This window comes from Pelobates fuscus, chromosome 5, assembly GCF_036172605.1.
Source record: "Pelobates fuscus isolate aPelFus1 chromosome 5, aPelFus1.pri, whole genome shotgun sequence".
In the NCBI taxonomy this organism is placed as follows: Eukaryota; Metazoa; Chordata; class Amphibia; order Anura; family Pelobatidae; genus Pelobates; species Pelobates fuscus.
The window spans coordinates 354,065,865-354,090,714 of NC_086321.1; the positions used below are offsets into that span (position 1 = coordinate 354,065,865).

Genomic DNA, 24,850 nt, shown 5'->3' on the forward strand with positions numbered 1-24,850 from the left:
CCAGTGAACATTTTTCTGAGAACCTGGTGTATGTATATGTGTGTATATACACACACACACACATATATATATATATATATATATATATATATATATATATATATATATATATATATATATATATATATATACACACACACACACACACACACACGAAAGAAAGATTTAATGCATCAGCAGTTTGAAGGCTTTCTGTTGGCTAACCAACACCACAAGTCAAGTTAATATTTAGTATACCGTGTTTAATAAAGTTCAGAATAATGACAACACTTTAAAGGTCATTTTTTTTTTGCTTTCAAAAGAACAAATCTGATAAAGGCATACCAAAAATAGCAGAATTGTCTAACCCAAGGGCCAGTAATGTGGCAGATTTTTATTTCTCCTATAAGCTCACTTTATGGTGGGTGTATGTAAGCATTTTTTGAGCGAGGCACGCAATATGAAGTATTTCTACATCTGTATTCTGAAAACCTAGCAAATTAATAGCCCTTGGAAACGGCCAGTGAATTTCTTTAAGCACGAGAATTAACCACTTGAAAACCATGTTACTTACAATGGACGAATAAAATTGAATTTAAAAGAAAACCAAGCCAAAATACTATTTTTACATTGCAGGTGTGGTTTGAGAATGTGCAGGATTTGATTTATATTGACTGATCTTTGTCTAGAAAGAACCAAAAATCAATAAAACTGCACAATTAACTGCTTGGTCACATTTATGCCACAATTTAATGTGACTGATTCGGACATACAGGCTGGCTCCTTTTATAGACAATAAAAATGTTCATTTGTACAACTTTAAGGAAAAATAACCCCCCTGCACCCTCCCCAAATAAAAATTAACAAACAGCAAAGACCTTCCTAAAGCTGAAAAAATACACTAAATGAAATGATATAGGTGTAAAAATGCAGATCAAATAGTCACATTAAGTTTTGTATTTTCATTTACTATTGTTACCAAAACTAAATATAATGTACAATGCCCTGGTCCCATTACAGGGCAAAACAAAAACAAAACATCTAAAATGGGGAGTTCTTGTTATTATGGCTTCCATAATTTAAGAAGTCCATCTTCACTGTAGGTACCAATTAAATTCTGATGAGGGTGATGAGCAATCCCAATGACATCTTTTTCATGAACCTGTAAAACAACAATTAATAAAAACAGTCAGATTTGCTTTGAACAAAGTGATGCAGTGTGCAGTTTGTTCTAGTGTGAACAAGGCTGCTTCAAGACTAGTGTAGTCAGTGGGACAAAAATGGTTAGGCCCAGTGCCGCCACTACAATAGCTAATTTCTGAAGGTTCGCAAAAGCTAGTTAAAGGGACACTGTAGGCACCCAGGCCACTTCAGCTTATTGAAGTGGTCTGGGTGCCAACTTCCATCACCCTTAACACTGCAAGTGTAATTATTGCAGTTTTAATAAACTGCAATATTTACCTTGCAGTGTTAAGTCCTCCTCTAGTGGCTGTCTATCAGACAGCCACTAGAGGGTCTTCGGCGCTGGATTCAGGCAGGTGTCGGCGCTCGATTCAGGCAAGTGTTGGAAGGGGTTTTAACAGGGTGGGAGGGAGGGAGGTGGGAGCACTACAGGATCCTCCACTGGAGAATACCTTTAAATTATGTAAAAAGGTGTTGCTGGAAGGGAGAGTACACAACTACAAGAGATAGACAAACAGACATATGACATTTAGCTTCACAATATTTATAAAACAGAATAATACTTGGCATACTCACAGTGAGAGTTCTCTCCAGCTTGCCAGTCACTGTGCTGAAACAATACAACACAAAGTCCTCTCCAACACAATAGATCCACTCTCCTCTGGGCGACAGAGTGCAGCAAACAAAGTCACCACCTTCTCTCTTACCAGAGCTAAAGCTTCTAACAATCTACAAGGAGAAAAGAGACAGCAAGCAAAATATTATGAACAGTCCTGAATCAGCTAATGCTACAATCAAGACTAAAGAGGCGTGATAAACATCTTAACCACTAGAGTCTGCTGTAGTTGTTTTGTTGCCAGGAGTAGAATTGTTTTTGAGTAGTTTTACACTTGTCTGGCTGACCAGATATTATTCCGAAAAGTGTCAATTAACAGTCCTCAGTCAATCAAGTCAATCCAAAGTTGGACGAAACAGATATTGCCAAGCTGGAATGAGAACTTCCATTTTAGGAATATTACAGAACGGGAAGTACAAATTTCAGTAGTGCCTGTGCACCCCAGTAGCATGATGCAGTGGTTATGGTACTTAAAGAGCCCCCTTTAACCCCTTAAGGACCAAACTTCTGGAATAAAAGGGAATCATGACATGTCATGTGTCCTTAAGGGGTTAAACACCTATTCAAACAATATAGGAACAAACAGCTATATGACCTTTGTGGGATACTTACTTGCCCCTGCATATTCATGATAACAACGGTGTTCGATCGGTTACACACAACAAAATGTTCAGGGTTTTTAGGCAGGAGAATTACACTGTTGACTGTGATGTCTGTTCCAGCTGTACTTCCAAGGGATTTAAAAGTGTTCGAACATTCTGTAGTCTTCACGTTCCACACCTTTAGGAAAAAGCAAGAACAATCAGAAGAGGCAAATCAGAGTAAGAAAAACATGCTAATATGATGAATATGGTTCAAAGAGGAAAATCGGATAGGCTATTATGGCTTTATTATATACTCCTGTACTATTGTACTTAGGTGTAGTAGAGTTGAAACAGGATATCTGTTTGGCATGAAAACTACAGTGGAGCTGTAGCATTAAGGATTTAATGGGACGATATAACCAGAATAATAATCAGGAACACCAGGAAGTTTCTTCTGAGATGGAAGAACTTCATCACATCACAAATCTATGGCCTCTATTTAATAAGCTTTCCAACATGAATCTGTAGTGTGTCTATAATTGGGTCTTTACAGCAACACCACTTTTTCTACTGTGTATACTTGGAGTCCAGACAAGATTTCGTTTGGGTTGAGCAATCTGTCCCTCACTGCAGGTATCCCATTGCAAGTGACCACAGATTTGAGAAGAGTCAGCAAAACAGTTTAAGACTTAAAGGATCACTATAGTGTCAGGAAAACAAAGCGGTTTTCCATGATACTATAGTGCCCTAAGGGTGCCCCCACCATCAGGGTCCCCCTCCCGTGGCGCTGAAGGGGATAAAAACCCTTCAGCAGCTTACCTTAATCCAGCGCCGAGCTCCCTCGGCGCTGGTGACCTCTCCTCCCCCGCCGACGTCAGCTACCGAGTGGAGTGGAATGCGCGGCATGTGCCGCGCGCGCATTCAAACCGTCTATAGGAAAGCATTTCTCAATGATTTCCTATGGACGTTCTGCACGTTGGATGCGAATTTCGTATCCAGCGTCGCAGATGCGCCTCAAGTGGCTATCAGGAAGACAGCCACTAGAGGTTGGATTAACCCATAATGTAAACAAAGCCGTTTCTCTGAAACTGCTATGTTTACATCTGAAGGGTTAAAACCTGAGGGGCCTGGCACCCAGACCACTTCATTGAGCTGAGGTGGTCTGGATGACTAGTGTCCCTTTAAGTATTGCAGTTAGCAGGTTTAACTCTTATGTTACAATTAGAGTAGGACCCACCGATATTGGGGTACAGTGACTTAGTGGTGGGCTTTACACAATACTGTCCTATGGTGTAATTTAATCCCCATATGTATCAAAAAAGGGAGAGTGAGTGAAGTTGGACTGGCCAGCTCCTACACGCTCCAAATAGGTTACTAGAGGTATATAAGGGGCTTAACCCCAGATAATGTCAAAAAGAGAGCAAAAAAATGAAAACTGAATGTGGGAAACACTCCCATCCCATGGGTGTGGACCAAATTCGTTTCCAAATATATACCTCAAAATGTGAAAATCACATATAAAGGGTAGGGGGAGGGGAAAGGGATTAACCTTTATTAAAAAACAAATACAATTAAAGTTAAAAAATTGGCTACAAAAGGTGCCAATATACAATAGGACCTAGAAGGTGGGCAAATATGGTATCCTAGAGTTAATTCTGATGGGGAGTCAAAAATCTCCAAAGTATAGGTATCTTAGTAAAACAGAAAAACAAGGAGGGGCAGGGGAGAAAAAACAGGAAATATTCATATAGGTACTATAAACCCCTGTATTGGAGGTGTTAACACAGAAGGTGTGTATATAGCACTATATACATGCAGGTACATCAGCTTGTCATGGGGAGTAAAAAAGGGGGGCTGTGGTTACTGCCAAACAATAGGTGTATGAAAAGTGGGATGCACAGAGGTGGGGGAAATGCTCCAAACACTGGAGATACAGACTTGCTGCTACACAGCGCCGCTAGTATCCACACCTCTCCCACAAACCACACAGACGTCTTAAACTTGCCCTGGGCTAGCTGTAACAATTTCAATTTGTGAGGATGGTTCCCTCAAGACTACTCTATTTAGGAAACCATCAGCATCCAACTCCCTTCTTAAATGGGAGAGTCATCACCCGAGAGCCCTTAAACAAGGGATCCCGACCGGACAATATCTCAGACTCCGACGGAATTGTTCGGACTTAGAAGACTTTCAAATTAAAGCTAAAGCCCTGAGAGTACAATTTAAAGAGAAGGGGTACCCAAACAAATGCTTGAAAAAGGCCTATAAAAGGGCCCTTCTCACTAACAGGGAGGACCTCCTATCAGAACCATCCACCTCTAAAACCACTCCGAATAAAGTCATTCGAATGATTGGCACATTCGATACCGGCTGGAACACAGTAAAAGGGTCTCTCCAAAAATTCTGGCCCATTTTACTCAAAGATACCCATCTAAAATCAGTACTGACGCCGCAGGCCACAATTACTGCTCGTAGGGGGAAAAACCTGCGTGACATTCTGGTTCCCAGTCACTATGTGGCCAAACAGAACCCTCAGACCACCTGGCTGAGTGGTTCGATTCCAGTTGGTACTTACAAATGTGGTAGGTGTGTAGCCTGTAGACTTATTCTAAGAGACTCCAAGAGGGTCCTGGACAGCGAAGGCAAACAGTCTTTCCAAATTAAACATTTTTTTAATTGCAATTCCATGGGAGTAGTCTATCTCCTCATTTGCAGCTGTAAATTAATGTATGTTGGTAAGACCTTTCGCCCCTTTAAGGAACGCATGAAAGAACATGCGAGATGTACAAAAAAAATCGCATGGAGACACCAATCTCCAGACATCTCAAAGACAAACATGGGGGTTCATCCAGAGACATACGTTTCTGCGGGCTAGAACTAGTGAAACGAGAACAGAGACGGGGGGATTTCGATAAAATCCTGCGCCAGAAGGAGTGCAGGTGGATTTTTAAACTCAAGACCCTAAACCCCAAGGGGCTCAATGAGGGTTTCTCATTTTCTCCATTTATTTAAACAAGATAGCCCCCCTCCTCCGACTACACTAAGGCCACAATTTAACCCTGCGCATTAATAGCCTAGTGGAGTGGCTATTTAATTCCTAGTCCAATCCAGTTTTTGAATCTATTCTATGTCGAATGAGAGGTCATGCTCATGTTTATTCTCATTTATTCTCATTTATTATAATTTATTATCATTTCTTTCCACGTCCTTATCTGATACACCGCGTTGATTAGAAGACCCGTCAATCTAATGTATTTCTAGTGTCTTATCATAACTTCTGTATATATCACATTTGGTTTTTTTTGTGTGTAGGGGGGGGGGGGGGGGGGGATTTTTCCTTTCCTCTCTCACTATAACTAGTGGGACTATGTCTGACCGGGTTTTATTTGGTTCTCTCTTCCCACATTTATGGCAATATAATATTCAAGTTCCAGCTTATTTCCCTATTGGCTCTCCGTTGATTATTACTACCTCTGGTCAAAGGTAATAATAGTAAATACGGAAATAATACTTATCCGTTATTTATGGGTCTGGCTCATTGACAATAAGTAAGAAAAAATCCTTTTGCACGATATACACGTGCATTTTTCTGAATATTTATAACAACCTTTGGTTCTCCCAGTCTACTAAATACCGCTCATATTATATACTGTATACCTACCAGGGTACATAACCTTAATATACCACTAGACCGATGGCAGTATGTACTATACCAAGTTATTTTCACCCTTACCTCAGAAGACTAAATCCACTAAGGAGTTAACTAATACATTCTCTGAGGATGGGCTCGTTTAGCACTGTTTAGGAGATCTCTGATCTTCCCCTGCGTACATATATGACCCGATTTATTTTGGATTAACATCTGCACACCGGTATTTACCTTATGGTCCTATATATGAACCTACTATATTTCCTGGATCGTTTTTAATAGTTATCAAACACGAATTTAATCAATGTGTGTTTGAATAGTATATTGGGATCCACTGGCATATCCTTCTACACTTTCGGACCCAAACGGATTTTTTATCTCTCCTCCCTCGCCCCTCCCCTTTTTCTCTCGGAGTGGCTGCTACCTAATGGGAGGAGGGTACCAGTATAACGTGGAATATCCTGGAAACGCCCCATACACACTGATTGGCGGGTTTTTCGCCAAGGGGAGGGCACTTGTTAGGGAACCAACGTGGGACGTTTTGGGAACGCCCCCTACACAGTGATTGGCGGTTCTCCGCCAATGGGAGGACACCTTCCCCTTCAAAACCGGCAACTAGTCCGTTCACATCTCAGCTCTTGACAAAGGCGTGTTGAAACGCCGAAACGCGCGTTGAGCATTCATTTCGAGCCGATGCTCTTCCCTATATCTTTTACTCTAAATATGGAATGATTTGAGCCAATGCTGATTCCTAAGACCGAGTTTGATACCTAACTAATATCTCCTATCTGGGTGGGTTAATACTCTGAACACTTGATATACTTTTTATATTGTTTGTGTGGTTTATCTACTAAAGGGTGGGAGAGACCTTGATATAACTTTGCATGTTGTACTGTTTGGGGAGTGAGGGACATCTTGAGGCTGCCTTGAAGTAGCAGTTAGTTCTGACACTCACAGATGTGAGTTAGACAGCTAGCCCAGGGCAAGTTTAAGACGTCTGTGTGGTTTGTGGGAGAGGTGTGGATACTAGCGGCGCTGTGTAGCAGCAAGTCTGTATCTCCAGTGTTTGGAGCATTTCCCCCACCTCTGTGCATCCCACTTTTCATACACCTATTGTTTGGCAGTAACCACAGCCCCCCTTTTTTACTCCCCATGACAAGCTGATGTACCTGCATGTATATAGTGCTATATACACACCTTCTGTGTTAACACCTCCAATACAGGGGTTTATAGTACCTATATGAATATTTCCTGTTTTTTCTCCCCTGCCCCTCCTTGTTTTTCTGTTTTACTGAGATACCTATACTTTGGAGATTTTTGACTCCCCATCAGAATTAACTCTAGGATACCATATTTGCCCACCTTCTAGGTCCTATTGTATATTGGCACCTTTTGTAGCCAATTTTTTAACTTTAATTGTATTTGTTTTTTAATAAAGGTTAATCCCTTTCCCCTCCCCCTACCCTTTATATGTGATTTTCACATTTTGAGGTATATATTTGGAAACGAATTTGGTCCACACCCATGGGATGGGAGTGTTTCCCACATTCAGTTTTCATTTTTTTGCTCTCTTTTTAATCCCCATATGTGTTTACTATGACAGGTAATTTCAAGTAGCCTTATAGGAATCAAAATTATTTTGTGTGTGCGCATTTCTAGACCTAGTTTGTTTTGTCGTGTTTATTTGCTTCATTTTCTTACTGCAAAGCTGCAAAACATAGTAGTGCTTTATAAACAAAATACTTAAAGGAGCTAAGCAGCAAATTACATAAACAAGTTTAAAAATAAATTGCTGCTATAGCCAAAATGGAAGATGTTTCAATAGTATACCATATAAATCATGGGTTACTAAAATATAAACATGGAAAGTAGTAGACCAAAGACAGTTTCTAGTTATAGGTTCTCTCCAAAGGTTAAAAAATAAACGGTAATAATAAAAATATATTGTAATGAAGAATTAGTAATCGTATCACAATAATATTGCTTATAAAATAGTTTAAAGTATTTGGGCCAAAGAGGGAAAGAGTAACTAAAAACATGTAACATAACACAAAGATTACAAAGACAAAATGGCTTTGTGATTTAATAACTTTGGATAAGCCTTACAAATGATTTTTCAACAAAAACCTCCATAGGCTTTAATGGCGACTTCTATAGATAAATCATTTGAAAGGTTTGTACCAAAATTTTAAATCAAGGCCAATGTATCTGAGAAAGAATATGGTGCTTCCTCTCTTAAAAATCTGGCTTAAAGTAAACCATCATTTTGTAGACTGTTATTCTTCATGTATACAAACCAGACTGCCCAAGATACAAGTTCTTTCTTTCTTTTTGAGTAAGTTTTAAAGTGGCCACCTAGTACTATCAGTGGGAATTAAATTGAGAAAAGTAATCTTAATGAAAACTCTATATTTTCAATAGCCTACAATAACTGCACTTCCACACTGATGGGATTAATTACCTTGACTGTACCATCCGATGACGCACTAAGGATGTAGTGACCATCCTGTGAGAATGTGGCTTCATTCACAAATGAAGAATGACCTCTAAATTCCTTCAGTGTTTTTCCGGACTTCAAACCATGGATTCTAAGAAAAAAAATGTAATTGAGTATAATAAATCAGACACGAAAGACCAGATTTGCTGGCAGATATTTTAATAATATTTTAGGTCAAAATGACATACAGCAGATATGGTTTCTTACACTATGAATATGAAGCCATCTTACCAAAAAGGTAAAGAAACGTATACAATTTAGGTGGAAATGCTTTAACATGTATAATATTTAACCTTTTACTTCTACTTTGTCACAATATCTTACCTTATTGTTTGATCAAAAGAAGCACTTAGGATCTGACTGCTGTCTTTAGAAAAGCTAAGACACGTGACACCCTTACTGTGAGCACGCTCAAATCGCCTTAAACATTGGCCGCTCTGAATCTTCCACACCTGAAGGAAAGCATACAGAAAGTTACAAAAGTTTAAGACATCTTGGTTTGCTAAGCAGTATATTGTTTTAATGCTATGATCAAAGCCAGATGAAATATAAACTTTAAATCCAATTACTGCCCAGCCTACTGCTCTATGACAAGCGGATAAAACCATCATGAACCAAATCAGTAAGTACCTTGATTTTGCCATCCTGTGCACCTGTAGCTAACATTTCTGTATCTCTGCTGAAGCACATACATAGCACAGCATCATCCATCATCATGAAGTTATCTTGTGCCTGGTACTTGAGATCCTGTTAAAAAAAAAAAAAAAAAAAAAAAGAATAGAAGCCATAAATTAATTTCAAAGAGTTATTTTGATATTTAAAGTGTTTGCACCATGACAAAAGTGGTTATAATCGAAGAAAAAAAAGTTACATTTGCAGCATTAATTTAAATGTTCTCTAACTTATATTGCCAGTAACTTCCACAATAGTAAAATGCAGAGTATGGGCCTGATTTGTACATATCATTTGTATTAAACAACTTATATCAGAACCCAAGGCACACGGGGGATGCAGCTACCACAACTACTACAGCAGGTTGTAGAGGTTATGGATCTGAGAGTGCCCTTTAAAAATGACATATGGTGACTATCAGCAGTGATAGGTGGTGCAAAAGCAGATCATGTCCATCTATAGAGTATCAACATCGGATTAAAAGATTACACAAAACCAAAATGTGACTGTCAATAATACTGCATTGCAGTTTTAGATCACCGTCAGAGCTGGATTGTACTTGCTACATTTCATCACCACAGCACTCAATTCAAAGGACGAGTTTCACCAATTTTCACTTCTCATTTTTTGATTTTAAAGGTTATTACATTTAATAAAACATGTCACTTTATCTGGCTTAGTAATCATGTTCGATCAGATTCTACTGCTCAACATAACATGCTTGCTGCAGGTTCACACAGAGCAAACACAGCAGCCATTCGTCAGATAACACCACTGCTCAGCCAGATCAAATTTTAATAAAACAAAAATAAAAAAATCGTATTAATTTTTTTTTTTTTTTTAAATACAAAAACGAGAAGCTAAAATTGAATGAGTGTTGTCCTTTAATTAGGCACTGAAATGCTGAACAGGTTTAATGATGGTGAATTTAACAAATACAGTACATAACTGGGGCAGAACAGACATTTTGAAACCAAACCACAATGTATCAAATTAATATCTGTATGGCCAAATAGCCTTGCACGCAAGTGTTTGGACAATTTTTGGTTTTTTTTCGTTATGAAAATGTGTGTGACTTTTGTTTTGTACACACCTTTCTGATTTTTCCTGTGGTGAAGTTCCATACTTCAATAAATCCATCAACCGACCCAGTCACCAAATACTGACCATCTGGTGAAAAGCGAGCACATTCTACGTGCGACTTCTGCCCAAACTAAAGAAAACAATCAATCATGAGCATTTAAACATACAACAACAAACATTGCTTTAAATAATTTAAAAACATGCAGTATTTATTTTCATGGTTCTTTAATGCTAAAAGATGTAAGAACAGAGCATGCAAGTTATCATTCAACATCACGGTTCCTTACCTTAATATGCCGGCTCAGCTGAGTGGGGAACTTCTCTTCTTCCACATCCTTCACGGCTGCTTTACCTCGAAACAAATCAATGGTCATACCGGGTGGAAGAAGTCCCTGATGCTGCTGCCACTTTAAAGCCTTTAAACAAAGAGATAACGGCCAAAATATTAAATCAATATAGTTACAATGGAACAGAACATTTACTTTGATATACAGAAAGGTACAAAGTACCCCCTATGTACAGGTTTTATGGTGTTTTGGGAAGTTACAGGGTCAAATATAGCACGTTACATTTGAAATTGAAATTCACCAGATTGGTTACGTTGCCTTTGAGACTGTATAGTAGCCCAGGAATTAAATTTACACCCATAATGGCATACCATTTGCAATAGTAGACAACCCAAGGTATTGCAAATGGAGTATGTCCAATCTTTTTAGTAGCCATTTGGTCACAAACACTGGCCAAAGTTAGCGTTAGTATTTGTGTGTGTGTGTGTGTGTGTGTGTGTGTGTGTGTGTGTGTGTGTGTGTGTGTGTGAAAAATGCAAAAAACGCCAATTTTGGACAGTGTTTGTGACTAAGTGGCTACTAAAAAAGACTGGACATACCCCATTTGCAATACCTTGGGTTGTCTACTATGGCAAATGGTATGCCATCATAGGGGTAATTTTCATTCTTGGGCTACCATGGGGTCTCAAAGGCAACGTAACCAATCTAGCGAATTTTAATGTGAAAAAAATGAAACACAAGCCTTATATATGCTGTGATCTATACATGCTGGTTGTTCCTACAATAAACTGTTTTTGAGTTGCCATATTGCTATTCATTGTCCTTTATAGAGTAATCACTAATAACAGACTAGATAGAATTTCCTATAGTAACCAGATACCAGTGCAGCACCAAATAACATTACCTGTCCAAGCAGTGCCATAAGACGGGATGGCGGTACCACGCTCACTTCACCAGCCAAAGCCTGGGCTATTGCTGCTCTTCTTTTTTCTTTGCTGCTGCCATCAGGATATGCCTATATGGAAAAGAGAATCAATCCAACTCAACAAGAGATTCAACTAACATTTCTAAGTCCCTCTGAGGTCTTAACCCATGCATTTAAAAAGCAATACCAGAGTACATATATGAGCCTTCATATAAACTCAGAGATAAACCATTGCATTAAAAAAAAAAAAAAAAAGTAATGCAAATTAAAAAAAACAAAACAAAAAAAAAACCACAACAAATAAAGAAGATCTTTAAAGTTCTTTTTTTCCTGAGTGCAACTACAGGTAGAATCCTTTCTCTCCAGAAGAGACAGTCCTATAGCAGTATCAACCCTGAAAAGACACTCCTACCAGGAGCATGTTATTCTGGTCCCATAACCCTCTATTTCCTGAAGTGGTTTATAAATTAGTTAATCCCCAAGAGCAGTACCCCCTGCCACATAGGACGAGCGGAACTGCTCTGTCAATGGATAGACGTCATACTGAAAGTGCTATCAGATTACTTATAGTAGCCTGGATGAATAGAGCCCAGCTCAAGATGTGCATAACTAATGCAAGGCTGCCTGCACTGAGCATTCGGCATTTTATAGCCCTGCATGTGTAGAAAGATTTATACAATATATTATTCTTTTTCTATTATGTATATCAGTGATTAAAATTCCTAAGCAACAAGCAAGGCCTTACATGTTACTTGTCACAGCAAGCCTGGATAATCCATGGCATATTCACCAGGGTTATTGTTCTAACCGTTAAATTGGGACTCACAAATGGCTAGTGAAAACTTTGAGCCCTGTGTGTATTTTGCACCTTTGTTTGAAGGCTCACTTTATGCTAGCAGTAGAGAAGACACAAGGAGTAATTTCACATGCCAACCCTTGTTAAGGTTTGCTCTATGCCCAAAAGTTAAGCATGTGCTTCACTGAAACTTCAAATATTTACACCATCAAACATACCTCACGGGGGTCAAAATAGGATCTAGCTAGGAGATTTTCCAAGTGAATATATCTTTCAGGTTGTGTTTGTTTCAACATGATCATTGGATCTGTCTGTCTCAGAAGGGATCTGGCAGCTCCCAACTCACGAAGTTCAATCAATTCTAAAACCACCTGTAGAATAGGAAAGGAAACAAATGTGTAAAGATTCTTACAGACGTCTTATTTCAAGAACTTACAAAAATCAAATGTGTTTATATGTGAATATATATATATATATATAGATCTTCAAAATGTTGACAGGCTGCATAACATTTAATCTTCAGTACATCTTTATGAATTAACAAGTCAGGCTGTTAAAATAGATCACATAAAACACACCAAAAAGGCTTACTTTACATGATTGTGAAAGATGTTCCCTGCCTCTGCTAGACTGCAACACTTAATATTCTCAGTGTGATTCTGGCTCAGACTAGTAGGAGTTAGCACATACTGTACAGACTGGTTTGACACCTTTTGGTTGGAGTAACCCTTTAATATTTATAAATGTCAATTTAACTAACATGCCCTAAAGATTTTATATATTATTGCCTCAATCCCAATTAAACCACCTATTCACTCTGAGAAGCTTTTGGACTAGAGATTTTTTCCTCCGTGCTTCACTATGAGAAGAATTTGATTGGACAACGCTTAACATTAAAAATGAAGTAAGAGGGTAGGATCTGCATTAAAGGGACACTCCACAGTCTCTCCCAAAAAATAGAAAATCACTTTTTAGTATACATCGCTTTAATAAAAATATGCACACTATTATGCATTTTTTCATTGGGTGTATATTTAACAGCACAAAAAGCTGCAAATATCTTGTCTGAGGACACACTTACACATAAAGCACTTCAACAAGCGAGGGTGCTTTAGGTATTTGGAGCTTTCATAGAGATTAACTATTTAATTATACATTTTAGGGCTTATGAAATATTTGTGCAAATATTAGTAAACGCTGTTTTTTTTTTTGCAATGGTTAATTATATAAATTTAAAAGTAATATGCTTTTTGAACTCCATTTTAAGGAGTTTAGGTGAAGCTATGGGAAGGCTGTCGACTGAGGTTGAGTAGAAAAGTGATCCATTTTGCAGATTAGAATCTACTTTAGTGCAATCACAATTTAGTCTGAGTAAATTATACATGGAACTATACTGAAGCCTGTTAGATCAATTCAAAAGTTTATCAACTGGATTGGGATAATGCTCACAACGAACGCTGGGAATTATTTTGTGTATTTAACTGTGTCTATGTGTAAGGGTTTGAATGCAATTCACAGCACGTCAACATATTTTCTACAGATTTTAATCTTTGACACTGGGCGAGTAAAACCCAGCTTGAACCTGAATGGCTGGAGTTTGAAGAGAGACATGTGGTGATGCTTTGTCTGCCACAAGAAGTCCAACAATAAAGAGTTATCTTGTGTTTATTCCTTGTTGTAAACAGCAGCAGCAATAGGGGTGGGAGGTGGTTTAAAATTAAACTATTTTTTTTTTGTTCTGTTATAGGTGCACAAACAATACATCTGTCTACTTTACCTGTTCGTAGAGGTCAATGAGTGTCTTATCTGGAAGTTTCAAAGACTGAATAGCCTGCAGGACTGTATCCCAATGTCCACAGTTAATGTCAGCCACAAAGCTCTCTATACTGTCCACAGTGTTCAAAGACACAGTCGTTTCCTCTTGCAGTGTTGCCAATGTACGATGCAAACTATTTTCTTTCAGGTATTGCATGATAAGACGTATGACGCTGCAGAAATAAAATATACATTCGTTATTACCCATCATAGAGGATCCCTGAAAATAGTTAGGAATAATATTAACCTATATTGTGGATATAAACTTTTCCATTCAGTGAAGGTGCAATTTGTATTTGTCTAGTACTCTGTGACAAATGCCTATTCAGTATTAAAGTGGCACTGTCTAACTTACATTTCTTTTATCGATTCCTCTCGTCTCCCTCTGTCAGGATCTGTTCTTCATTTCTTCCAGACTGCTCTAGTTTTCTTTAAAACATAAGACAAAGTAGGGACTACTTTGTCTTATGGAGGTTTCCTACGCTTGACCAGCGGAGGAGCACAGTGTGCTTCGTTTCCGGTGGTCAAAGCAATTTCCCCACAATTCTCACCTTTGATCCGTGATCTTGCAATGCTTCCTGTCAGTATTCCCGAACGTCCTGTCATTTAGACAGAACGCCGGCGAAACTACCGAATTGCGTCCTAACAGAATGAGAACAGTTTCTCCATTCGTGTTAGGACGCGATTCGGGACTTTGTTCGTATCGAATTTCATTCTAATGAATGAAACGCCGATCCTATTCGTGCTGCGGCTGCCCTTTTGCAGCCGCTTAGTAGATAACTCCCTAATTCCCACAGTATTAGGGAGCTATCTACCAAAAGGCTGAAAATCCTAAATTGGTCTTTCATCCAAATGTACAAATACTAAGTAAAGATTACTTAGTGTTAGTAAATTCTGCACCTACTCACTATGCCGCTGCTCACTGTTAAAAAAAAAGTGTGTCCCCCCAAGCCGCGTGAGTGGGGGCTAGTAAACTGAACGGGGGACCTATTGCCCCGCTGGCCCCCACCCCTGAGCGTGTGTTTTTTTACACATTGCAACCACTACCATGCCAAAGTAGTAATTATAGTGCTATCATTTTCAAGCAGTTTTATCAGAACGAAGATCTCCATAGTTCACCTCAGTTTTAACAATGTCAAGGGCCAGCCCTGGGTCAAGGCAGCATTTATCGCTATATATGCTGTTGCAGTTTCCCAATACCTTGTCCTATGAAAAGGAGGCCCAGAAGTCTAACCTTCCCCTCATGCAGTTTCATGTCCTCCTCTCACAAGCCACGAAAGCATTGCCGCAAGTTGCCATGGCAATACTTCGGCGTGCATTATGGGCGGCACAGAGCGTTGTTATGGCAACCCATGGAAACACTCACGCGGCTTGAGAGCAAGTACATGAAGCTGCAGGAGGGGGAAGATTAGACTTCTGGGCCTCCTTTTCACAGGACACAGTATGCACTGCCACTGGACCACCAAGGAACCTACTAATGTCCACCCTCCCTGGCCAAAAGGAGGGGGAATAACCTTAAATATAAATAAAAAGATAAACTACCCACCCTTCAACTGGTTTACTCAGCCTATCACTGCTACCCAAAGAAGGAACTAATTGATCTAGCTAATCTTTTTGAAAGTTCAGTAAATAATCACTTTTATAAAAAAAACAAAAAAACAAAGCTGGATGAACAAGTAGCCAATTTGTATAAGAAGATGGGTAAAAAGGAAACTAATTTCAGTCTTTATATAAGAAGCTGACGGAATAACAAGCAAACATCATTGAGAACTAACGGCTGTGTCCATAGCCATCTAGTACCACAACATCCGTATGTAGTGGTTATGGTGCATAGTAGGGATAGACTGATAATCTGTTCAGTAGATTAACGCTAATATTCAGCATATTTCTGATAATCTGTATCAGCATTATCATTTACCGATATTATTGATAACTTGGCTGCCAGCCAATTAGACTCCACATCGTGAGCTCAAATCACCCCTCACGTGAGCCCCTACATGTGGAGCTCAGCGGAAGGCGAGACAGTGAATAATCTACTGTAATGTACTGTGACAAAATGATAGGACTGTGATTGTTGTTAGCACTGTACATGCTGAGATCTTAGTGACTCCCTGCGGGTGATGTAATTGCTGTCCACTTGTTCAGTAAAATCCAAATTTGTGTAGAAATTGTGTTGCTTTTTAAATGTACAGAATATCGGCACTGGCTATCGGCCCAGACGGCAACCGATAATTTGTATTGGTGCTGGCTCTGGAAAAATGATATCGGTTATGATTCGATCAGGATACCCCATTAAATAAGAGCATCATTATCAGAAAGTTGATGCAAAGTTTTAAACAGATTTTAAGCATGAGGTAATCACAATGGAAATAGCAGGGACACTCCACTGATGATTAGCTTTCCCTGGTCCCTTTCCCAGAGCCAAAAAATTTCATTTATAACAGCTTGACCTGGTTCCCCTTTCCACAGTCAGGTAATGATTTTGTACCAGTTTGCCCTGGTGCCCGTGCCAGAAGCAGGTAATGGCATTTATAACAGCTTGCCCTGGCCAATTTGCCAGAGGTAGCCAATGGCATTCATACCAGCTTGCCCTGGTTCATTTGAAATTGCATTTCTACCAGCTTGCCCTGGTTACCGTGCCTGAGCCAGGTAATGGCATTTATACCAGCTTGCCCTGGTTCCCTTGCCTGAGCCAGGTAATGGCATTTACATCAGCTTGCCCTGGTTCCCATGCCTGAGCAAGGTAATGGCATTTAGACCAGCTTGCCCTGGTCCCCTTGGCTGAGCCAGGTAATGACATTTATATCAGCTTGCCCTGGTTTCTTTGCCTGAGCCAGGTAATGGCATTTATATCAGTTTGCCCCGGTTCACCTTGCCTGAGCCAGGTAATGGCATTTATAGCAGCTTGCCCTGGTCCCCTTGGCTGAGCCAGGTAATGGCATTTATATCAGCTTGCCCTGGTTCCCTTTGCCTGAGCCAGGTAATGGCATTTATATCAGCTTGCCCTGGTCCCGTTGCCTGAGTCAGGTAATGCCATTTATAGCAGCTTGCCCTGGTCCCCTTGCCTGAGCCAGGTAATGGCATTTATAGCAGCTTGCCCTGGTCCCCTTGCCTGAGCCAGGTAATGGCATTTATACCACCTTGCCCTGGTTCCCTTGCCTGAGCCAGGTAATGGCATTTATACCACCTTGCCCTAGTCCCCATGCCTGAGCAAGGTAATGGCATTTATACCAGCTTGCCCTGGTTCCCCTGCCTGAGCCAGGTAATGGCATTTATACCAGCTTGCCCTGGTTCCCCTGCCTGAGCCAGGTAATGGCATTTATACCAGCTTGCCCTGGCCCCCTTGCCTGATCTAGGTAATGGCATTTATACCAGCTTGCCCTGATCCCTTGCCTGATCTAGGTAATGGCATTTCTACCAGCTTGCCCTGGTTCCCTTGGCTGAGCCAGGTAATGGCATTTATACCAGCATGCCCTGGTTCCCTTGGCTGAGCCAGGTAATGGCATTTATACCAGCTTGCCCTGGTCCCCTGCCTGAGCCAGGTAATGGCATTTATACCAGCATGCCCTGGTTCCCTTGGCTGAGCCAGGTAATGGCATTTATACCAGCTTGCCCTGGTTCCCTTGGCTGAGCCAGGTAATGGCATTTATACCAGCTTTCCCTTGTCCCCTTGCCTGAGCCAGGTAATGGCATTTATAGCAGCTTGCCCTGGTTCCCTTGGCTGAGCCAGGTAATGGCATTTATAGCAGCTTGCCCTGGTCCCCTTGCCTGAGCCAGGTAATGGCATTTATACCAGCTTGCCCTGGTCCCCTGCCTGAGCCAGGTAATGGCATTTATACCAGCTTGCCCTGGTCCCCTTGTCTGAGCCAGGTAATGGCATTTATACCAGCTTGCCTTGGTCCCCTGCCTGAGCCAGGTAATGGCATTTATACCAGCTTGCCTTGGTCCCCTGCCTGAGCCAGGTAATGGCATTTAAATCAGCTTGCCCTGGTTCCCTTGGCTGAGCCAGGTAATGGCATTTATAGCAGCTTGCCCTGGTCCCCTGCCTGAGCCAGGTAATGGCATTTATATCAGCTTGCCCTGGTCCCCTTGCCTGAGCCAGGTAATGGCATTTATATCAGCTTGCCCTGGTCCCCTTGCCTGAGTCAGGTAATGGCATTTATAGCAGCTTGCCCTGGTTCCCTTGCATGAGCCAGGTAATGGCATTTATATCAGCTTGCCCTGGTCCCCTTGTCTGAGCCAGGTAATGGCATTTATACCAGCTTGCCCTGGTCCCCATGCCTGAGCCAGGTAATGGCATTTATACCAGCTTGCCCTGGTCCCCTTGTCTGAGCCAGGTAATGGCATTTATACCAGCTTGCCCTGGTCCCCATGCCTGAGCCAGGTAATGGCATTTATACCAGCTGTAGGCAGAGCATGGCAGCCCCTGGCTGTGTCTCCAGCCTTGCTCTAGGACCTCCATCTTCTGGAGACTGGTGTGAATTCCCTTATAAAATAAATGCCTCCATGTTCCCCTCAATTCCCGAGTCACACGCATTGCAATAAACTCACTCTGAGGACTCGATTTCTATCGACATCTTTCCCTTCGGCCGATATCAGCACACCAACTAAATCCGGGAGCAGCAAAACCGTCGTCACATCCGCTGCGCCGTCTCTTTCTCGCTCTCAGGACACAAACGGCGCAGCGGATGTCGTCACTTCCACAATCCACTTGAGGTCCCGCCCCCTGGTGGGAAAATGCGAGACGTCACGAAACTGTCGCCGAAAAAGGTTGCAAGGCGGCCATTTTTCTGGTTGGATGAGCACTAGTCCAGTTCATCTAATGTTGACCCCAATGATGGAAAATGGGTCACTAAAAATAATTAGCTTTCACAGACACAATGTTTAATCATAATAAATGAAGACCTCTTATTTGTAAAATGCTTTGTCTTCAGAACAGCAGCATACATAATTGTTGAAGGGTTAATCCATGCTTTCTGAACAGTTTCAAACTTTATGCTGAAACTGTAACTCACTATCTCTGGTATGTGCTTACAGGACAAACTTGCAATTGTAAAATTTCCTATGTGTGTACGGGACACACTCGCTACTGTTACTGCATAAATATTATGTTGTATTAAAGGATCACTTTGGTATCAGGAAAACAAAGCGGTTTTCCTGACACTATAGTACCCTGAGGGTGCCCCCACCCTCAGGGTCCCCCTCCCGTGGCGCTGAAAGGGATAAAACCCCTTCAGCAGCTTACCTTAATCCAGCGCCGGGCTCCCTCGGCGCTGGTGACCTCCCTTCCCCATCCGACGTCAGCTCCCCCGTCCGACTTCACTGGAGCCAAATGCGCATGCGCGGCAAGCGCCGCGCGCGCATTCAAAGTGTCCATAGGAAAGCATTTCTCAATGCTTTCCTATGGACGCTCTGCGCAATGGAGGCGAAATTCGCCTCCGGCGCTGCAGATGCGCCTCTAGTACCTGTCCGGAAGACAGCCACTAGACTAGAGGCTGGATTAACCCACATGTAAACATAGCAGTTTCTCTGAAACTGTTATGTTTACGTGTGAATGGTTAAAACCTGGGGGACAGACCACTTAATTGAGCTGAAGTGGTCTGGGTGACTATAGTGTCCCTTTAATAAACCGAAGAACTCGTTCGGAATCGTATTTGTCTGTTCCTTACTTGTTCCCAGAGTGCTCTGATAGTGATACCGGAGAAACTGACGGAAGCCAAGCACAGAGAGATGGACACAGGTTTCTTCAGGAAGGAAGAGATTCTTTATTGGATCACCGATCGGGACTCAGAGGGACTAGCGTCACCAAAATACAGCAAAGTCTGAGTACTGAATACATAGAGTACATTCCTTATATAGCACTGTAGCTCCTCCCACAATTAACTACACCCACACATACCCTTAACCTATTTAATGAATAGAGTCTAAACTCATCCATCCGGTCTAACCACGTGGCTCATCTGATACAAAGGAGAGGGACGCGTAATTCCAGTTCTTACATTCCTGCACCTGGTCAGTACAGTGATGACAGTATCTTAGTTACGTGTTATTAACTAACTGATACTACAAACACATATACATACATATGCCTTGTGGCAATCTTAGCCTGCTAAACTTGTATTTTACTGGAATTACATCACATTCCCCCCTTTGATGCCTCTGATATTTCACAATTACTTGAGGCATCACTTAACCTTGGTTTGCATATACCTCAGGTTACCATGAACCAGACCAGACTTATCTTATGATGTGAATCTTCAACATTCATCTTCTTGCATTGGTTCTCCCTGATCTAGAGCCTTATACTTATATATCGCCATTATCTGTGCAGCAGCCTTCCTCTCTGCTATACTTCCTATCAGGCTTTGCACAGACCTAACTACTAAGGGTATAAGACACGGTAGGAGTAGACACAACAGTAAAATCAGTAGGACTCCACCTACCACTGCCTTAAGCCCTCCAAACCACTCATACCAGCTACCAAACCAACTACTTGGATTGTACCCTTTCCATACCTGAGTAGGCACATGCGCTAGTTTAACCATATGGCTAGTAAGCTCAGCTATTGCTTGCCCTTCGTCATCTATTTGAAGACAGCAATTACTTAGGTTAAACTTCCCACATACACCTCCCTCTACTGCCAAAAGGTAATCCAAGGCTAATCTATTTTGGTAGACTGCTGTCCTCATCCTGGTGTTATGCTTCGCTAGAAGATTGAGCGCTTGTGATGTCTCATTTGTGATAATCTCAACCACCGCCTGTAATCTTATAATACGGTTGAGCATATAAATAGGGGTTCTATAACCAAAGGTACCATCCTCAGCCCACGTGGCTGGCCCATAGTAATCTATAATACGCTGGGGAGGCCATTCATCATCTTCCCAGGCGCCTATCTCTATGGGTCCCCTTTTCTTCCTATGATTCACATCATACACTTTAACACCTAAAGTCTCACCTGTTTCAATCGGTAACAAGAAGAAGGATGGTTTGAGCATACCCAACACACATGCCCCTTCCCAGTCCTGTGGCAGCTCCGAATAGGCTTTCTTACCACAGATCCAGTACAAATTTGCTGGGGCTCTCCAAGTAGATGTGATGGATAGATCAAACCACACATCCTTTAAATTGGCATATCTAGCAAACGGGTTAGATGGTTCTGAGACATTTGAAGCCGACCACCAAGTTGTATTCTTTGTATCATCATCATAAGCTTTTTGCCCTAGACAAGTTAATTCTCCTACAGAAGTATTATACATTATTCCTTTCCTTGCTATGCAAACATAACCTATGATGGAGGTCTTTAATCTCCACTCAGATTTACCTCTAACACTCATATGATAATCGGCTTGTGTAGATATTAATTGGTCAACTGCCTCAGAACCGGACATTACCTCCTTTGCTTCCCAAGGCCATTGGTCTCCCATGTTAGTACCTCCACACACATAGCAGTTGGTAACATTAAGACTACCGGCAATACTTTCAGCTAAATCGATGAACAGGTTTTTAGCATTATGGGGGATCTTATTATCTATACTCATCTCTTCGTAAAAGGAATGGTATACTTGATGAGTCTGGGAGGATACCGTATCAGTCTCTATTCCTATAAACAATAATGTCCCAGGATCTAAACCCGTCCCGTGTATTTGAAACCCAAATAAATTTCCATACTTATCTAAGAACTTGTCGGGGTTATTAATGAGTATATGGACTGGGTTGCATTCCATAGACTTACAATAAGGGCTAGTCGGCAACTTAGTCACTATCATGTCTTTGTCTACTGTCTGTCCCCAAGTTGCCCACCCCACACAAGACCAATATGGGCAAAAGTTATAATCTCTATTTGGGCATCTAGGACTTACATATTTATTTTTGCTACTGGGACAAATATATTTATCGTTAGACCCATACGTCCTCTCCCATCTAAGATCCCCACATACATTCCACGGCTTTCTACCACTCGATATCGCTTTACACGCATCAAATAGCAGAACACCCGAAGAATGTACGGATTCTAACACCGTTTTATTAATTAGGGTCCCCTGAGGATCTCCATTCCTGAGAGTCAACCAGATTGTACGAGGCTGATACTCCGGACTGAAGCACTTAGGTTCTCCTACTCTTAAATGACACACACTATAATCTATATTTAAGTATCTACATCTCGATACATCTCCTTTACATTCGTATTGTGAATGCCAAATTAGGGTTTGGGAAATATGGTTACCTGTTCTCGTAGTCTTAATGCATACCTCACAGCTAGGAGTGTCGGTACCTCTACCTTCCTGAATATAAAAACACATATAAATAAACACTATCAAAAGCACATCTTTCGCCGTCATCCTCAGTCTTCGTCCGTGCGATGGCGCCTCAGCTTCCAGGATGTGAGGGGCTGCAGGGAATGGAGTTCTGCTCATCTTCACAGGTGTCCCTTCGAGACTTTCCTGGCTTATACACTATGTGATGGTAAGCGGACAGGCTTTATTATGGCCTTCTCACTCACACCTGTAACAATAAAATTTGTAATCCACAATAATTCCTCGTTACTCCGACTGAGTAGTGCGTTTTAACCGGATCTTGCAGGGATTCTCTGGATCTGCTGTAACTTGCCAAGAATCGACTGCTGCTGGTTTAACCCTGGAGTGATGTATCCACGGAGTCACTTCTGCTACTTTTATCGCTGTAGGGGTAGACAAAAGAACAACATAAGGACCTCTCCACTTGGGCCCTAACGGTACATTATTCCACTCTTTAATCCACACTTGATCTCCTGGATGATAACTATGAACAGGGGGATAAATATTCACAGGTAATCTATCTTGTACCCATTTCTGTACCTCCTCCATAGTCTTACCCAACTCTACAACCTGCTGCCGAGCAATTCCTTCTCCCAACTGACTCAAGTCCCCCCTTAAGTTACCAAGTACGGGAGGTGGTCGCCCATACATGATTTCAAAAGGAGAGAGGCCCATCCTTCTGGTAGGGGTACTGCGGATTCGCAATAAGGCTATAGGTAAGAGAACGTTCCACTTAAGTTGGGTTTCCTGACACATTTTAGCCAACTGGTTCTTTATAGTTCTATTCATTCTCTCTACCTTACCAGAACTCTGGGGTCTATATGCAGTATGAAGCCTCCACTTTATACCAAGCATATGAGTCAGTTGTTGTAGGCACTGATGAACAAAAGCTGGACCATTGTCCGATCCTATAGAACAGGGTAGTCCATATCGGGGTATTATTTCTCGTAGCAGGAATCTCACAACTTCTCCTGCTTTCTCTGTACGAGTAGGACATGCTTCTACCCAGCCTGAATAGGTGCACACAATTACCAGCAGGTAACGATGTCCACCCGACTTAGGCATCACTGTAAAGTCTATTTGTAGATCGGACATGGGGAGTCCCCCCATAAACTGAACTCCTGGTGGCTTTACTGGTCCTTGTCTTGCATTATTCTTAGCACACGTTACACATCTGCGTACAATGGCCTGAGTCAAGTTGGACAATCTTGGTATGTAGAAATGTTTTCTAAGAGATTCTTCAGTACTGTCTCTCCCAGAATGTGTCCCGTTGTGATAATTTTGGACAATTTCTACCGCTAGCGATGCTGGTATAACTATTCTTCCATCTTCTAGCTGATACCACTTGTTCTCCAGATACTTTCCCGGTTCAGTCTTTAACCACTCCTCTTCTTGAGCTGTATAAACTGGAGTCCATTGGGACAGTGGAGTTGGTATAAGAGCAGCTATATGCCCTACATACTCCTGTCTTCCTGATTCAGCAGCACGCTTAGCTGCACTATCTGCCATCCGATTTCCTTTGGTTACATCACCATCTCCTCTCAGATGCGCTCGACAATGTATGATACCGACTTCTTTCGGCTCCCACACTGCTTCCAATAGTTGTAGGATTTCGGCTGCGTACTTGATTTCTTTGCCTTCTGAATTCAGTAGTCCTCTTTCTTTATACAAAGCTCCGTGGGCATGAGTGGTTAAAAACGCATACTTAGAGTCCGTATAGATATTTACTCTTAAACCTTCAGCCAATTGTAACGCTCGTGTTAGTGCTATTAATTCTGCCTTTTGTGCTGATGTTCCTTTCGCCAGTGGCCGAGCTTCTATCACCTTGTCTATTGTTGTCACTGCATATCCTGCATAGCGGATCCCTTCTTTCACATAACTACTGCCGTCGGTGTAATATTGAACATCGGGGTTCTGGATGGGAAAATCACGAAGATCTGGTCTACTTGAGAATACTTCATCCATTACTTCCAAACAATCATGTTGACTTTCAGTAGGTTGTGGCAAAAGGGTAGCTGGATTTAAGGTGTTTACAGTCTCTAAATGCACTCTTGGGTTTTCACACAACATTGCTTGATACTTGGTCATACGGCTGTTACTAAACCAATGATTTCCTTTGTAATCCAACAACGTCTGTACTGCATGTGGGACTCGTACATAAAGTTCTTGACCCAGAGTGAGTTTATCGGCTTCAGCTACTAGCAGGGCGGCTGCAGCTACGGCTCTTAGACAAGGTGGAAGTCCGCTGGCCACTGCATCCAGTTGCTTAGACATGTAGGCAACAGGTCTTTGCCATGATCCCAAGTACTGTGTCAATACTCCCACAGCCATTCTTCTTTGCTCGTGTACATATAAGTAGAATGGTCGTGTGTGATCAGGTAGACCTAATGCTGGGGCACTCATCAAAGCCTTCTTCACATCTTCAAATGCCGTTTGCTGTTCTTGGGTCCATAAGAAGGGGTCGTGCTCTG

General features: G+C 41.4%; 1 protein-coding gene across 1 annotated transcript; it reads right to left on the reverse strand.

The window, feature by feature from the left end:
- Positions 1–221: 221 nt before the first annotated feature.
- Positions 222–18,759, reverse strand: SMU1 (SMU1 DNA replication regulator and spliceosomal factor). The gene is made up of 12 exons (XM_063455963.1): positions 18,637–18,759; positions 14,048–14,258; positions 12,489–12,641; positions 11,454–11,564; positions 10,550–10,678; positions 10,273–10,392; positions 9,138–9,254; positions 8,832–8,959; positions 8,472–8,598; positions 2,390–2,557; positions 1,738–1,890; positions 222–1,141 (listed from the first exon to the last, which is right to left on the reverse strand). Exons 1-12 carry the CDS (start codon positions 18,660–18,662, stop codon positions 1,043–1,045), a joined length of 1,542 nt encoding a protein of 513 aa, XP_063312033.1. The 5' UTR covers positions 18,663–18,759; the 3' UTR covers positions 222–1,042.
- Positions 18,760–24,850: the final 6,091 nt, after the last annotated feature.